The sequence below is a fragment of the Dendrobates tinctorius genome, unplaced genomic scaffold (assembly GCF_039654945.1).
Source record: "Dendrobates tinctorius isolate UK_male_01 unplaced genomic scaffold, ASM3965494v1 ptg000115l, whole genome shotgun sequence".
NCBI lineage: Eukaryota > Metazoa > Chordata > Amphibia > Anura > Dendrobatidae > Dendrobates > Dendrobates tinctorius.
Window position 1 is genome coordinate 5,358,280 of NW_027361783.1, and position 18,176 is coordinate 5,376,455.

Here is an 18,176-nt window from a genome sequence, read left to right on the forward strand (position 1 = left end):
CTGTTCTGATGAAAAATACGGTTAATTTGTAGCTCGCAGTCCATTTTCTTCACACAGAGCACGTTTAGCAGCAGGAAAACTAATGGTTATCGAGGCTGTAGAAGCATTATCGTCTAAATTCTACAAATCTCTGGATTACAGTGTTTTTCCTTTGATTTTTATATTTTTGTATTTCTTAGTTGAATCTCTTACATTCGGCCTTCTAATTAAAAATCAAGTGCCCTGTTGGCAGCTTAGGTTACCTTGCTTAGTGTTGGCATAATGTGAAAGTACTGCATGTGCCTGCGCTCCGTCACTATATTTTCAGAAGAAAAAGATGCAGCGGGACACCAGTATTGCTATGCTTTCTGTAACAAATCCAAAAGACACGGTAGAAGCAGCCAGATTTGACTAGTATTACCTCTGTGAGTGACAGTCTGATGTTTGAGAGCGCGCTGTTATAAGCACTAGCTTGACTCCAGGCTCACTTGTTAGTATAAGTACTTGTGTCCCAAAATACAACTTATAGATTGAGTTGTTCTAAGTAACAAAAAGAATAAAAGGGAGTTAAACTGAATTACTTTCTGCAGAATTAAAGCAAATCTGCTCCATACAACGTCCGAATAGCACAGAGCCATAATATAGTGCTTATTAGTGAAGAGCGATCGTGCTCAATAAAATGCTATCGGTGCCTGCTCGTATGCTAGCGGAGTGCTCGAATAATACGTTAGATTCCCTGGGCCTGCATGTCTTATAGCTATTCGACTGCCACAACACATGCAAGGATTGCCTAACAAACAGGAAAACCCTGCATGTGTTACAGCTGGCGAACATCCGCGAGACTTGCAGCCGCTGGGACTATTTTTTGAGCACACCGAAGACACTCCGTTAGCACCCCAGCTTGCTTGGATAACACCTTATCCGAGCACATTCACTCATCAGTACAATAGTGCTTATATCATTCTATGGAACCCTACTGTACAATGGAACTATGTATCTGCCCAAAAAAACATTGTGACCAGCGCCACCAGATGTCATTATAAAACCAAGCAATGATTCTAGGGAAGAATATATCTAAACTATGTTTCCATACGGCGCACCATACATGGAATGCCTATCTCTCTATAGTACACAGTCACCTTTACAGTATACCTGGTTGATGGATCCTGTTTGGACAATATAGCAATCAATCAGGCATAGAGGGAATAAGTTGTGGAAAGATTTATACATAAACTAGAGTGCAGTTTAGAACAAGGAACCTCCTCCAGTGCACTTGCGGCAAAGGAGTAAAACCGTATTTCAGTCATAAAGCCGCTCATTTGCAGCTTACAGGTTTAAGGAAACCTGCCATTTGACTGCATAAAACCACAGGCAGCATGAGTCAGAGCCTGGCGCTCTGGTGTTTCAAATTATAGCTTGAAAATGTGTAAGGAGTCTATTGGCAGAGATGAGACTTGTCCAGCGCCACCGGCTTTGACTGCACTGCTCTAATTGATTAACAGTTAGAGGTGGTGCCAGACTAGTCTTATCTCTGCCTATGGTCCATGGATGGCTCTTCAAACTATATTTCTCTGAAGCTCTGGAATGTTTAAAACAAAAAAATATGTGGTTTGGGCAGCATAAATAGAGTGACAGTCCCTTTAATGATGTTCTATCAGCATAAGTTCTTAATAATCAAAACCTTACTATTTTATGTAAAACTTTAGTAACTGAGTTTCCTTGTATAATCTTTGAAAAAACATTTGAGAATATTTTATGGAATTATTATCAAAATCACAAATTAGGTCTGTTTCAAATTGTTCTGCCATTTCAGCCAGATTAGCCAGATAAAGGGCCAAAGAACTGAAGGCTGTTGATTGGCTGTCCTGACATCTTTGCTTTAGTAAATTTTCTCCTTTAATCTTTGTAGATATACAATCATGGCCAAACATTTTGAGATTAACATAAACTTTGTTTTTTACAACATTTGTGTCACTACTGTTATTGTGCGTCCCGGGACCAGGGGCTCCTTCTCTATCCCTAACGCTAAGGGTGCCCTAGCTTACCCTGTTCCCCAGGTTATTTCTGAAGGTGAAGATGCTGGGGCAACGTACCTTGCCTTAGCTCCTGTATCCGCCCTCAGTCTGTACCCTTCCCCACCCAGGGGAGATCGGAGTAGCAGTGTACCATAATATACCAACCAGACTAACAATTTAATACGAACAGGGGTAACGTAAAATAACAATCATACAAATATACTCACACAGATAACAGAGGAATGCATCAGGGAGTGGAGGATTGGGTTAAACCAAAGTAGGAGAAGAAAGGGAATTATCACACTCTCAAAACCAAGTAACAGTCACAGGTAAATCCACCAAATGACTACTCAATGACCACCAAAACCTCTCCTCCTAGCCATGCTGCATAAGCTACTCTGACAATGTGTTTTAGACAGGACCGGATTATATAGGGGATAGGAGTGGTTAACAGGGCACAGCTGAGAGCCTTCGCTCCAGGAGCGCTCAACAGAGCTGAATAACCCCTGCACTGCCAAAATAAATTGACACCATTTTATAAGAAGGTGAAGTGCTTCTATTAAGCGCAGGAGTTGGAGAACTCAGACGCTGTGGTCTTCTGGCTCCTCTCTGTCATGGTAAACCCATTACAGTTTGCTGCTTCACTTTTTATAACGGCAATTTTTATTAACTCTAGATTGTTAAGAAGAGTGATCAGATGAATTGCAAAAAATTGCAGTATCGTATTTTGTGGACTATAAAGTGCACGGACCATAAGATGCAACACAAATTTTGGGGAAGAAAATAGGAAAACATTTTTTTTCAAATAAAATGGTGGTGAGTCTTATAGTCCGATTTTACCATAGCTTATTTGGGGGGGAGGTGGCTGCTGTGGAGTGGGGTCACAGGAGGCAGGGTTGCTGGTGCAGGAGATTGGCAGTGGCAAAAGTGGGGTGATGCTGCGGGCCCAATGCTGGGAGGAGGGAGTGTCCGGGCGATGTAAGGCTGCGGGCCCTAGGCTTTCATAAAATTTTGGCTGCGAGTGGAGTCACCTTCCCATTGCCTTCCCTGCAATAGGCTTTGGGAAAATGGCCACCGAAGGCAGTTGATGCTACAGATCGCTTGGAGAACTGATTGACAGGTTGGTCACACTCATCAAACATAGTGTTTGACGAGTGTGACCAACTTTTTACTATTGAGGCTGCCTATGCAGCATCAGTAGTAAAAAGATCTAATGTTAAAAATAATAAAAAAATAAAAAATCGTCATATTCTCACCTTCCGACGTCCCACGCAGCGTCCCCAGGTCTCCGCGATGCTCCGACAGGTCCCGTTCCCAGTGATGCATTGCGGCAATGACCTTTGATGACGTCGCGGTCTCGCGAGACGCGACGTCAGCAGGGTCATTATCGCAATACATCACTGGGAACGGGAGCTGCCGCGTGTATTGCTGAAGCCTGGTGACGCTGCGCGGGACATCGGAAGGTGAATATAACCCGATTTTTTTATTTTAATTCTATTTTATACAGGGATAAGGTACCCACAGCCCGGAGGACAGTCTCCTCTCCTTCGGACCGTGGGTACCATCCGCAAATGTTCTGCTTACTTTTTGCATGGTGGGCACAGCCACATGCGGAAAGTAAGCAGAACAATGCATTCCTATGTGGGCGGAATCGCCGCGATTCTGCAAATTAATGAGCATGCTGCGGATTGTTCCGCAATGCGATTCTGCCGTTGGAAAATCCGCAGCTTTAACATAGCATTGCGGAATCTCATAGGATTGTATCGGATGCTGTAAAAACCGCCGCAAAAACACGAAAAAACCTGAACATGTGAACGCAGCCTTAGGGGTAAATCCATGGGGATCTTAAATGAGAAGGAATTCCAGTTCATAATCAAACGAAATCCAAGTAAAGCTGTTTTCTATCACATCCCAAAGCTTCATAAAAGCATGACATGCCCCGCAGGAAGACCTATTATATCGGGCATCAACAGTTTAACAGCAAATTTATCTCGCTATGTGGATTTACACTTACAAAAATGTATGGTATTAATATCTGCATATCTCAAGGACATGGGCCATGCTCTTCAAATCATATACACAGTCAACTGGAAAAGGGAATATATTCTGGGCACTTTGGATATACAGTAAAATCACTGTATACAATGATCAATAAGGTAAAGTGGTGCAAAGCATCTGCATACTTTCTCCAGAAGTTCGAGGTTTACACAAACATACAGATTGAATTTTTCATTGAAAGTATCAAATTTATTTTGGAGCATAATTATTTTCTATATGAAGGCCACTATTATTTACAAACATGGGGGATGACTATGGGGACGTGGTTTGTTTCCAGCTATGCCAACCTTTATGTAGTGAAATGGGAGGAGTCTTATGTTTACACTGCCGGGAAGTTACACACAGGCCTAGCATTATGGCATCGATTTATTGCTGACATACTTTTTGTTTGGAAGGGCTCACAATCAAGTTTGACCACGTTTATCTCAGGTTTAAACAATAACACTTTTGGTCTAAAATTTACTCCTAACATAATTACCACAAATATCAACTTTTTAGACCTCAATATTTTTGTAGAGGAAAACCGCCTACTCACCAAATGTTTTCATAAAGAGGTAGACTCTAATGGCTTTATCCACATAACAAGTTGCCATCTGCCATTATGACTAGCTAGCATTCCGAAAAGCCAATATACCATAATTAGGCGTAATTGTTCAAAAATTGAGGATTATAATAGGGAAGCTGACCCTCTTACTCAACAATTCTTAGAAAAAGGTTATGACAGACCGTTATTGGAACAAGCCAAATGGGAAGTGGGGTTGGCACCTAGAGATACTCTAATTCAAAAATCAGTACCTTCCAACTTAACGCCCACAAACCTTCAGGAACAAATTCACCAATTACCATTTGTGACACAATACCATGTGGGACACAAACAATTCATAAAGATCATTCGAAAGCACTGGTCTGTGCTACAAAGAGACAAAGTAATAGGGGAACTCCTACCGTCAAATCCTAAATTTGTGTATAGGAAAGCACAAACGTTGGGAAATCTTATAGCCCCAACAATTAAGATGGCAATGGACATACCAGTACATCCCTTGAAGCCACAAAATGAGATAGACCTTGGTTTCATACCATGTGGTGGCTGTTACTTTTGCCTTAATATATCTTTTTTTCTATTTAAAAAAAAAGACAGCTCACATTTATGGATACAAATGCATCCAAAGTATTCAACATTAGGGACAGGATATCATGTTTCTCTGTAGGAGTCATCTACTTTATTAAATGCCCATGTAATAAAATGTATGTTGGTCGAACTAAACAACGCCTTATGGAAAGAATTAAAGAACACATGAATAATATTCAAAAAGGTTTCAGTGGGCACCCCCTCACACGCCATTTTAGGGAGAAACACAAGCGATCCCCTAAAGGGCTGTTTTTTTGTGGTATTCAAATTGTTCGCCTCACTCCAAGAAGGGGCAATTTTATTCACAAAATGTCTTGCATTGAATCACAATGGATCTTTACCTTGGATTGTATGGCCCCTAAAGGCCTTAACCATGATTTGGAATTATATGCATTCTAATGTTTAGCCAAATGATTTTTGCACATATATATTTGGTCGCTAATGGTGGACCAATGTCATATATATAGATATATGTATTGCTAACTTTAAATTCTATAAGACCATTATTGGTAGTATATTTTTTGTATGCTGGCTACGTGATGGTACATGTAAGTAAGGATAACACCCCCCCTCTTTTTATAGATTGTTGTTTAACTGACCTTAGGCATATTATCAGTAGTGGGAGATTAAGTAAACTCTCCAACAACATATTTATTTTTTTAACCAAGACCAATTTAACTAGTAGTTAGGATCCTGGCATGCTTTTTGTTATATTGTTTTAATGGTTGCAATATGCGATTATATTAATACGAATATATTAATATCACACATATTTATATTTTGAGTATACTATTTTAAATGGAGGAGTCAGTCCTGTTACTGTGCAGAGTTGACACTATGTCGACTTTTTTTCTTCATTTGGTGTAGTGTACAAGTTGGGAAAAAAATAAGTAATGTGTTCTGCAAGTGTTGCTCTAGATAACTGTTATTTCCTGCAGATATGAGCCCTGGGTGGAAGAAATGATGGCGGTCTAAGCTGGATGAAGATGAAAGACTTCACCTAGAGGCGTCACTGGTGAGTCAGTGTGTTACCTATACACTGATACTATACACTGTGTACTATATACAGCGGTCCTGTGTATAATGTCACCAGTGATCACTGTATTACCTTTACACTGACACTGCATACTAAGTACAGATCTCCTATGTATAATGGCACATATGGTGATATTAGTATTGTTTTTTTTATTACTGATCGCTATTGTAGTATTCAGTCACAAAGTGGTGGTAATATGTTGTCCGGCCATGGTGTGGTGGTATTTGTTCCTTGTATGTGGTATTATTGGTCACCATGTGGTGGTAATATGTGGTCTGGTCATGGTGTGGCGGTATTTGTCCCTTGTATGTGATATTATTCGGTCACTGGTTTTAATATGTGGTCTGGACATGGTGTGGTGGTATTTGTTCTTTGTATGTGGTATTATAGGTCACTATGTAGTGGTAATATGGTGTCTGGTCATGGTACGGTGGTTTTGTCCCATGTATGATGTTATTGGTCATTTTAAAAATTGAAAAATAAATAAAAATATACCTAAATTGTGTTGCATATTTTAGCAATGTTTAATAGGTTAGAGTAGAGTAGGGCCCGCCCATAAGAGTCTACCTTGTTGTGGTGGCGGCTTAAAAAATTCTTTTGGCCAAAACAAAAGTTGCTGGCTATGTATGTGATCTGGAGATGGGAACTGTTAATGTGTGACTGGTGAGAAGTGGAGTGTTTCCAAGAGAGAGCGGTAGGGCTGTGGACAGTTTGAGGGGTGGAGCCTGGGCGGAGTCTCAAAGAGGCCCCGAAAATTTTGCCAGTATGGGGTCTCGAAATTCCTAGTAGAAGCCCTGTACTGAGATATTGAAATATGCCGGTGCAAAGTGAGTATGAGAGGAAAGCCATGAATATGGAGTGATCAGGAGTCAGGTCAGGGAGTTTGTGCAGCTAGAAGGAAATTACTGAGAGTGCATGTCAAGTCATGAAATAAGCTTCCAATATGAGTTGTGAGAATAATACAACTGGAGACCATGATTAATCTAGTGACTGTTATTTCAGTTGGAATGATAGTAGGTGGGCAATCTGTCTCCCACATTATAAGCAAAAACCACTGCCAAATGCCACCATGCTATCCCTTTATTATCATAGATTATTACTTAAAATTTTCTACTGTAACCGCCATGCAGATGTGTATTCTTGCAGATCAACCATTATACATTTGAACCTGAATTGTAGCCTCAAAAACCGTGACTAAATTCTAACCGCCAGGCATTGTGCTATAGACTGTAACTACTAAGCTTTTGCCTTCTTATGGTAAAATTCTCAGGCTGTGAGTTTGGCTGTTCCTGCTTCATTCTTTTGCTGAGGTGACCAACCTAATGCTTTATCACTTCTTTGGCAGTGGACCTACTAGAGTATTTTTTGAAGATAGTATTTTTCAGCTTATCACTGTTCCTGCCATTATTACCATTTCCAGGGAAGATGTCACAATTGCAGACAACATCAACGCTGCAGCCGATCATTGATCTCCTGGCTCTTCCAATGTTTTCATGATGCTACCAATGCAGCCTTTAAACAATCACTGGAGTAGTAGAGAGGCAACTCTGTAATATTTTAACTAGGCATTAGCTGACTGCCTGAAAAACCCCTTTGCCGAAAACCCCTCTTTATCTCAGAATTCCCCAATCAGGCAACCTATTTACAATAAAGTGTATGCACTGATAACTACAATTTACATATAGATTTATATAAAAAGTGGAACAGATTTCAAGGTGTATTGAATTGCTTATATTCATTGGTATAATAACCAAGAACTGCATTCGCAAGTCTCCGAGCTTCAGAGCTGCACTAATGATGTAGATGAATCATTGGGTCACCAAAGGAACCAGTTCCCATGTGCTGAACCTGCATAATATCACAATGATATCACAGCACATAAATAATATAGCAGTGCAGTCACAGTACATGAATAACTAGAATGATTTACCTAGCCAAGCGGCCTGCCTTTACATTGGTGAAAGAATGGCTTATTCTGGTTGAATTCGAGTGTGGTCATGTAATAGAATGTCACTGTTGTAAGTCAGTTCATGAAACTTCATCCCTCCAAAATATTCCACCATCAACTGTGAGTGGTATTATTGAAAAGTGGAAACATTTAGGATCCACAGAAGCTCAGCCATAAAGAGGAGACCGGAGAGTCTAGTGCACCAAAGTCACCAGTGCTCTCAGATGTTGCCGAACAGTGCATATTAGACAGCCCACACCCCGAACTGTCGGTGTGGAGAGGAGTCTTTTCTTCTCCTCCACTCTCCCAAAATGCATTACATTAGCAATATTTTTTGCAATAAAACAATGCAATTTATTTTGCTATTATATATAAACCTATATCTATTCATAAAAGGGTGATAGTGGCGCAAACTGATTATTTTGTGCCAGGACCTTTAGCTAAATCTTTTTTAAATGAATAATAAAGCTGTGAAAAAAAAAATATATTGAACCATTGTGTCACATTATGTGAATGATTATCCCAGTGATGTCACATAAATTTAATATTCCTGAATATTAAATGTAGTGATGTAACAACTAATGGGTAAGGACCACCATAATGTTACAGAACAGAATTGTTATAAAAGGTCAATGTACACATTGATGCCATAGCACAGAGGTAAAGCACAGTGATGTCATAGCACAGTGGTAAAGCACACTAATGTCATAGCATAGAGGTAAAGCACAGTGATGTCATAGCACAGAGGTAAAGCACAGTGATGTGATAGCATAGAGGTAAAGCACAGTGAAGTGATAGCATAGAGGTAAAGCACAGTGATGCCATAGCATAGAGGTAAAGCACAGTGATGTCATAGCACAGATGTAAAGCACAGTAATATAGCACAGAGGTAAAGCACAGTGATGTCTTAGCACAGAGGTAAAGCACAGTGATGTCATAGCATAGAAGAAAAGCGTAGTAATGTCATAGCACAGAGGTAAAGCATAGTAATGTCATAGCATAGAGGTAAAGCACAATAATGTCATAGCACAGAGGTAAAGCACAATAATGTCATAGCACAGAGGTAAAGCACAGTGATATCATAGCACAGAGGTACAGCATAGTGATGTCATAGCATAGAGGTAAAGCACAGTAATGTCATAGCACAGAGGTAAAGCACAGTAATGTCATAGCACAGAGGTAAAGCACAGTGATATCATAGCACAGAGGTACACCATAGTGATGTCATAGCATAGAGGTAAAGCACAGTAATGTCATAGCACAGAGATAAAGCACAGTAATGTCATAGCATAGAGGTTAAGCACAGTGAAGTCATAACATAGAGGTAAAGCATAGTAATGTCATAGCACAGAGGTAAAGCACAGTGATATCATAGTACAGAGGTACAGCACAGTGATGTCACAGCATAGAGGTAAACCACAGTAATGTCATAACATAGAGGTAAAGCACAGTAATGTCATAGCACAGAGGTAAAGCACAGTGATGTTATAGCATAGAGGTAAAGCACAGTGATGTCATAGCATAGAGGTAAAGCACAGTGATGTCATAGCATAGAGGTAAAGCACAGTAATGTCATAGCATAGTGGTAAAGCACAGTAATGTCATAGCATAGTGGTAAAGCAAAGTAATGTCATAGCATAGTGGTAAAGCACAGTAATGTCATAGCATATAGGTAAAGCACAATGATGTCATAGCAATTTGTTAATACGCAGAGTGATGTGCAAGCATTGTGCTTATATGTCCATGTTGTCTCCACTTATGTGGCAGGTTGTAGGGCCTCTCTTCAGGACTTAGGTTCCTGTTATTCAAGGTATCAATGATGTCATGTTTTGAAGACTTTTCAGCCTCCTATTTCAACCATCAGACTTGTGAAATAGTCATGACATTAAAGGGAACATGTCATGTTCAAAAACACTATTCACAAAAATAAATTGGGTTGATTTGCACGTAAAAAGCATTAGAATCATGCTAGGCTGCCATACTGGAGCAGCGGCTACAGACATAGTGATTGCATACACACGCTGCACACACACTCTGCACACACACGCTGCAAGCACACACTGCAAACACATGACACACATACAGGCTGCACACACACGCTGCACAAACGCTGCACACACATACTGCGTACACACACTGCACACATGCTGCACACACACGCTGCAAGCACACACTGCAGACACATGACACACATACAGGCTGCACACACACACTGCACACACACACTGCACAAACGCTGCACACACATACTGCGTACACACACTGCACACATGCTGCACACACATGCTGCAAGCACACACTGCAAACACATGACACACATACACGCTGCACACACATGTTCCAGAGTAGGCTGTCAATCAAAGTCTAGGGGAGTGATTAGAGCAGGAAGTGGTGAGGATACCAGCTCACTTCACTGAACCGATGTCTGGAGGCTGCAGGGAGAATATAACTTCATTTTCTCTGGAGCTGCTGCTTCAGTAATGCAGCCAGACAAAATTTTAATGCTGTCTATCTGCAGATTAACTCTATATCTGTAGGTAAATAGTGTTTCTATAGGTGACCGTTTCCCTTTAAATATAGATTGTATACAAACGAATTACAAAGTTTCTCACTATTTCAAAGGTCCTTGTTTTACTGTATAGGTGCTAGTGCAACAATACAAATGATACCTATCTTATAGTAATCCAACATGTCAGCGGTGATAAACCAAGCTTTGAAGCCACATGCAAATTAGCCTAGAAGAGCTTTGCAAGCAGCACATATGTGTGATACAAATGCATAAAAGAGGTTTGAGAAATTTCCAAGAAAAGCTTTATGATATATCGTTCATTCCGGTCTAGTGTGACGTCTTCATGATGCAGTATGGGAAATTTTTCTGCACAACAGAGACATTTTTCTCACACAGGAATATATCATTTATACATAATCCACATTATTTTGGAACACAAAGATTAAAGAGACGTACAGTGACAAGTCATGATGTCCCCAGAGTGTGTCAGGTGACAAGAACGTACATGGCATGCACAGATCTAGTGTACCTGGTAGGACAGATTGGTAGAAGTATCCTTCGCACATCTGTTGGCGTTAGCGTCACAGCTGCTCTACCGGATCATCACAAAGCCGCCAAGCAGATCAACATGTTATCATTATGAATCCGCGACTCAGGAACTGCCTCTGTTTTGTTCTCCTCGACAGCAATGTATAATTTAAGTCATATGATTAGGTTTGTTTTATTTTCGGAGCATTATGAATTCCATTTCTTCTAGTCTACTATGTAAGAAGACCTCTGGGAGTATTCCGTTTCTACGGATTTTTTTGATCAGTCGACTGAGCATGTTAACAATTTTACTGTACTAGTTTTGCAATCCAAATAATATGTTCCATATTTTCTCCTCCAAATGTTCAAAACAGTTTTTCAGAGATGTCTGCTTTGGTAAGGAGTCCAATTTTGCTTCAAAAGATATTTTATTCATGTGTTACATTGTATTACATTTCTGACACCAAGTGGTGATTACGTGTAACAGCAAGCAATGCTGAGAGACGAAGGCATATATCTGCAAAATGTACAAGCAGCTCATGGAGTATTATATCAGCATGTCACCCGCTGAGTGTAACATACAGCATTCTACATATGGTCCATGTAATCTAAAAAGCTCTCATTAAGATGTGCATAGCACCTTCAAGAATAAAACTGAAGGCCCCTTAGGAAAATCAAAATGATCCCCCTCCCTCCTGCAATATAATGACAATGTTCCCACCTTTATTTATTCTCTGCTGTGGCAGCCATGAAAAAAAGACAGGTCTGTAGATTTATACCACCCATGCTGAAGGGGCAGAGCTCGAATATAATAAGGGCAAATGTAGCAAGAGCTTTAAGACCTCTGCCTCAAACGGATTGAGGGGGCATGGCACAATTTTATTTCTAATCATATCACATGGAATCTGGCAAAAAGAATCTCCATGTGATATATATGACTATGGAGGCAAATGAAAGCACAGCAGAGAGGATAGGCACTTCTGTGAAAGCTGTTACAGAATGGCAATGCATATTTTATTTATTGTACTCATATAGCGCCATCATATCCCACAGCACTTTACAGACATCCTCATCACTGTCCCTATTGGGGTTCACAATCTAAATTGTCTATCAGTATATTTTTGGAGTGTGGGAGGAAACCAGAGTGTCATGATCCAGGACGGGATTTCGCTTTGACCCGTCCTGGTTAGACTATGGGTTAATTGTGCTGCCTCTCTCTGGCAGCAGGAGGCTATTTAGTGTCAGTTATACTCCTGCCCTCGGCTGAGTTAAGTGACCTCTTGTATACGTGTGCCTTGTGCCTGATATCTTGCTTGCTTGTTTGGTTGTGATCTGGTTCTGTCTCTGTTACGAGTTCTGCCTGACCCTCTTGTACTGCGCTACCTCTCGTGTATGACTCTCTGCTTGTGACCCGACTCCTCTCTGCTCGACCCCTTGGTACCACGTCGCCCTCTTGTGTATGACCTTTGGCTCTGTCTGACTACCCGACTGTTTGTCCCTCCTGTACCTCGTTTGCCCGTACTGCTGTGACCTCTGTTTTGCCTGACTCTGAGTTGTTGTATGGTGTCCTGGCCTATCTGAATACAGGACACTAAGCCCCGCCCCCTTGCAGTCACATGACCATAGGTCCTGTGCAGACTATTCAGTTTCAGTGTCCGCAGGTCCTATGCATCTTTACTTTTCAGCACTGACTGGATCCTGACACTATTAGCCTGAAGCACGCCTGGTCACCTCTGCTGCCCTGCTCCACAGGTATCTTTTAGCACTGCTTCTGTTCTCAGGACACGCGCACTGGCTCTATGAGCAAGTGCAGTGCAGTGTCTCTGACATTATAACTGACCCATACCATTTTTTTTCTCTGCTCCCATTCACCTGTGTGTGTGATGGATCCTGTGCACACTCTTTCTGAGCAGGTCAAGCATCTGACGCAGATGTCTCAGAGACTCTTTGGAGAACAAAGAGTCCTGGCTCAGTCTCAGCAGCTGATCGCCGACACTGTGCAGGGGGTTCTTTCATTGGGGGCTCGGGATGTTACATTAATTTCCCCTGAGTCTCCAGTGAAGTTACCAGATACCTTCTCTGGAGATAAAAAACTTCAGAGTTTTCAAGGAGGGCTGTAAGCTTTTTTTTTCCTTAAGACCACACTCTTCTGGGGATGAAAGTCAGAAGTGGGGGTCATTATGTCTCTCTTAAGGGGAGCCCCCTAAGCTTGGGCTTTCTCCCTTCCTACCACGGCCCCTGAGCGTATGACTGTGGATGCATTTTTTGAGGCCCTGGGGCATATTTATGATGAGCCTGATCGGGTGCGTATGGCTGAGGACAGGCTGATGAATGTTTGCCAGGGGAAACACTCAGCCGAGTTCAGACGCTGGGCTGCTGAGGTCTGCTGGAACGACGCCGCTCTCCGGGGGTTGTTCCGTAGAGGCCTGTCTGAGCATCTGAAAGACGCCTTGGCTCTCCACCCCCCACCTGATGCCCTGGAGGAAGCTATGACACAGGCCGTCCGAATGGATCGCAGGTTACGGGCAAGGGGAGTGATACAAACCGAGACATCATTATTCTCCCAAGGAAGGGGAGCCAGTTCTTCATTGAAAATCACGGCGATGGGAACCATCAACCTTAAGGAGGAAGAAAGGAGACAACGGCACGTGAGAAAATGCTGTGTTCACAGTGGCGAGTCTGGACATGGGAAAAAGGATTGCCCCTCCCGGCCACTAACCAACAAACGACTGAGCCCGGGTGATTATCGTGGAGGTCACCCAGGCTCTCAGGTACCCTTTTCTGCATTTTCTAAAATGTCATTTCAAGTGGAACTTTGTTGTGGGGGTGTCTCCACATCCACTTCTGCCTTCGTGGATTGCGGTTCATCATTGAACTTTATTGACTCTGACTTGGTGGCCAGGTGTAAGTTAGGGACAGTTAGGTTGGAGACTCCGATTCACCTTGTTGCTATTGACAAAACACCACTGGTTAAGAATGACATTGTGTTTTGTACTGAAGAGTTTCTCCTTAAAGTGAGTTCCTTACACCAGGAACGTATTTCATGTTTTGTAATGAACAACCTGCCTGCGGGACTGGTGTTGGGGTTCCCCTGGTTACAGCTGCATAATCCTGTGATTAATTGGGAATCTCGGGACATTGTTAAATGGGGTCCCTATTGCTCTGAGAAATGTCTTGTTTCTGTGTCTGTGTCGTCCGTGGGTCTAGAAGGCATTCCGGAGTGCCTGATAGATTATACTGACGTTTTCTCCGAAAAAGAGGCTGAGGTTTTACCACCACACCACCCATTTGATTGTGCCATTGACCTGGTTCCAGGTGCTAAATTGCCCAAAGCCCGCCTGTATAACCTCTCGGGTCCGGAACGGGCTGCGATGAAGGAATATATTTCCGAGAGCCTCCGTAAGGGACATATTCGTCCTTCTGTTTCTCCTGTGGCGGCAGGGTTCTTTTTTGTAAAAAAAAAAGACGGTGGTTTGCGCCCATGCCTCGATTTTCGTGAGTTAAATAAAATAACTGTGAGGAATACTTATCCCCTTCCACTTATTCCTGATTTATACAATCAGTTGTCCGGAGCTAAGTGGTTTTCGAAATTAGATCTACGGGGAGCGTATAACCTTATCCGAGTCCGGGACGGAGATGAATGGAAGACCGCTTTTCTCACTACTGAAGGGTTGTTTGAAAATTTGGTCATGCCCTTCGGCCTGACCAACGCTCCAGCGGTCTTCCAAAATTTCATAAATCATGTGTTCTCCGATTTGATTGGACGTTTTATGGTGGTGTATTTGGATGACATTTTAATCTACTCGCCTGATAAACAGACTCACATTGGTCATGTTCGGGCAGTTCTCCAAAGGCTCAGGGAGAACTGTCTGTTTGCTAAACTTGAAAAATGTTTATTTTTTGTTCAGGAACTGTCCTTTCTGGGGTTCATCGTGTCTGCTGAAGGGTATCGCATGGATCCTAATAAGGTGCAGGCCATTCTCGAGTGGGTTCAACCGTGTGATTTGAAGGGTCTGCAACGATTCCTAGGGTTCGCTAATTATTATCGGAAATTCATAAGGGGGTTCTCACAGGTGGTTAAACCCCTCACAGACATGACTCAAAAGGGGGCCGATATCAAGAATTGGTCAACCGCAGCGGTAGCGGCATTTCAGTTTTTGAAAAAATGTTTCATGTCGGCCCCGGTTCTTATCCAACCGGACCCCTCTGAACCATTTATTGTTGAGGTAGACGCCTCAGAGGTGGGGGTGGGGGCGGTATTGTCCCAGGGACCCGCCACTTTGACCAATTTAAGACCTTGCGCCTTTTTCTCAAAGAAGTTCTCCCCTGCGGAGAGAAACTATGATGTGGGGAATCGGGAACTTCTGGCCGTAAAATTGGCTTTTGCAGAATGGAGGCATTTTTTGGAGGGGGCTGTTCATCCTATAACGGTAATCACGGACCACAAAAACCTAGCTTACATTGAGTCAGCTAAAAGGTTGACTCCCAGACAGGCTAGATGGTCACTTTTTTTTTCCCGATTCAACTTCTCGATCACTTTTCGACCAGGATCCAAGAATATGAGAGCGGATGCATTGTCACGCAGTCTTGATCCGGTGTCCCCCCCGGAACCTCCATCCTCCATTCTTCAGCCTGGGGTGGTGGTGGCAGAGGTTTCTAATGTGTTGGAACGGGAGATTCGAGAAGCCCAGGCTCTTGCACCTCCAGCTAAGCCGTTGGATAAACTTTTTGTGCCAGCTCAGTTTCGTCTCAAGGTCCTCCAGGAGTTCCATGACTCAGTTCTGGGTGGACATCCAGGGATCTCAGCGACCCGGAAGGCCATTGCTAGAATATTCTGGTGGTCTTCTTTAGCCTCTGATGTTGGGGAGTATGTGTCTGCATGTGAGGTTTGTGCCCGTGCGAAAACTCCCCATAACCGGCCGGCCGGGGAATTGGTACCACTGCCAATTCCTGAGAGACCATGGACTCATCTGTCCATGGATTTCATCACCAACCTTCCCCCTTCCAAGGGTAATACCGTGGTCTGGGTCGTAGTGGACAGGTTTAGTAAGCAGGCACATTTTGTACCTTTGGCAGCTCTACCTAATGCGGAAACATTGTCCAGATTGTTTGTGGAGCATGTGGTGCGGTTGCATGGGGTACCCCTGAATGTGGTGTCTGATAGGGGAGTGCAAGTTGTGTCCAGATTTTGGAGAGCTTTTTGTAGGAGGTTGGGTATTGGTCTGTCCTTTACATCCGCCTACCATCCAGAGACTAATGGGCAGACTGAGCGGACCAATCAGTCTCTGGAGCAAATTCTGCGTTGTTTGACCTCAGCCCGACAGGATGATTGGTGTTCTGTGTTACCATTGGCTGAGTTTGCATTTAACAACCGCACTAACCAGTCTACGGGTACATCTCCTTTTTTTTGCAATTATGGGTTTCATCCTCATTTTGGAGAATTTTCCCGCTTGAATTCTGGGTGTCCTGGGGCGGACGAGACGATCCAGCGGTTGGGGGAGGTATGGCGGGAGGTCCAGAATAACATTACGAAGGCCCAGGACAAATTTAAATTTTTTGCGGACAAAAAACGATCCGTGGGTCCAGTGTTTCAGGTCGGAGATAAGGTATGGTTATCCACCAAAAATATAAGGCTCAAGGTCCCCTCTGCGAAGCTTGGACCCAAGTTTATAGGTCCCTATGTAATTACTGAAGCAGTTAACCCGGTGGCTTTTCGGTTGAGTCTTCCGCCATCTCTAAGGATCCCTAATGTTTTCCATAAGGCCCTTTTGAAACCTGTGAGGTCCAGTGGGGAGGGATCATCATCTTCCCCGACACCGGTTCTGGTAGATGGGCAGGCTGAGTACGAGGTGGAACGAATTGTCGACTCCAGGTTGGTCCGTCGCGCCCTTCAGTATCTGATACATTGGAAGGGCTATGGTCCTGAGGAACGCTCGTGGGTTCCTGCTCGATCAGTTCATGCGGATCGGTTGGTCCGAGCCTTTCACGCCAAGTACCCTGAGAGACCTGGGGGTCCGGTGGCCCCCCATTGAGAGGAGGGTACTGTCATGATCCAGGACGGGATTTCGCTTTGACCCGTCCTGGTTAGACTATGGGTTAATTGTGCTGCCTCTCTCTGGCAGCAGGAGGCTATTTAGTGCTCACTGGACCTGGGTCCGGTGTCAGTTATACTCCTGCCCTCGGCTGAGTTAAGTGACCTCTTGTATACGTGTGCCTTGTGCCTGATATCTTGCTTGCTTGTTCGGTTGTGATCTGGTTCTGTCCCTGTTACGAGTTCTGCCTGACCCTCTTGTACTGCGCTACCTCTCGTGTATGACTCTCTGCTTGTGACCCGACTCCTCTCTGCTCGTCCCCTTGGTACCACGTCGCCCTCTTGTGTATGACCTTTGGCTCTGTCTGACTACCCGTCTGTTTGTCCCTCTGTACCTCGTTTGCCCGTACTGCTGTGACCTCTGTTTTGCCTGACTCTGAGTTGTTTGTATGGTGTCCTGTCCTATCTGAATACAGGACGCTAAGCCCCGCCCCCTTGCAGTCACATGACCATAGGTCCTGTGCAGACTATTCAGTTTCAGTGTCTGCAGGTCCTATGCATCTTTACTTTCCAGCACTGACTGGATCCTGACACTATTAGCCTGAAGCACGCCTGGTCACCGCTGCTGCCACTCCCCAGGTAACTCTTAGCACTGCTTCTGTACTCAGGACACGTGCACTGGCTCTATGAGCAAGTGCAGTGCAGTGTCTCTGACACAGAGTACCCATGGGCGTAACGATCGCTGTCACATAGGTCGTGACTGCTACCGGGCCCGTGAGCAGGGGCGTAACATCCTCGGTTGCAGGGGTCGCAGCTGCGATGGGGCTCCTGAGCGCTTAGGGGCCCGGGCCCCAGGGCCGCCAGTCAGGGCATTAATGCCCTGATTGGCGTATGGAGCCCCTATGAGAAGAGGGGGCATGCATCGGGCCCTAGTGGCGGGGCA

General features: G+C 43.6%; 1 protein-coding gene across 5 annotated transcripts in view; it reads right to left on the reverse strand.

The window, feature by feature from the left end:
* The window catches only part of PHACTR1 (phosphatase and actin regulator 1), a 530,355-nt gene that overhangs the window by 261,377 nt on the left and 250,802 nt on the right, over positions 1-18,176 (reverse strand). The window contains exon 1 of one of the 5 annotated variants that reach the window (XM_073589966.1): positions 11,204-11,570. The exons of the other annotated variants lie outside the window; for them this stretch is intronic. Coding sequence (XP_073446067.1) covers positions 11,204-11,240 — 37 coding nt within the window. The 5' untranslated portion in view covers positions 11,241-11,570. Of the gene's footprint in view, positions 1-11,203; positions 11,571-18,176 lie in introns of those variants that run through there. 5 annotated transcript variants of the gene reach the window in all.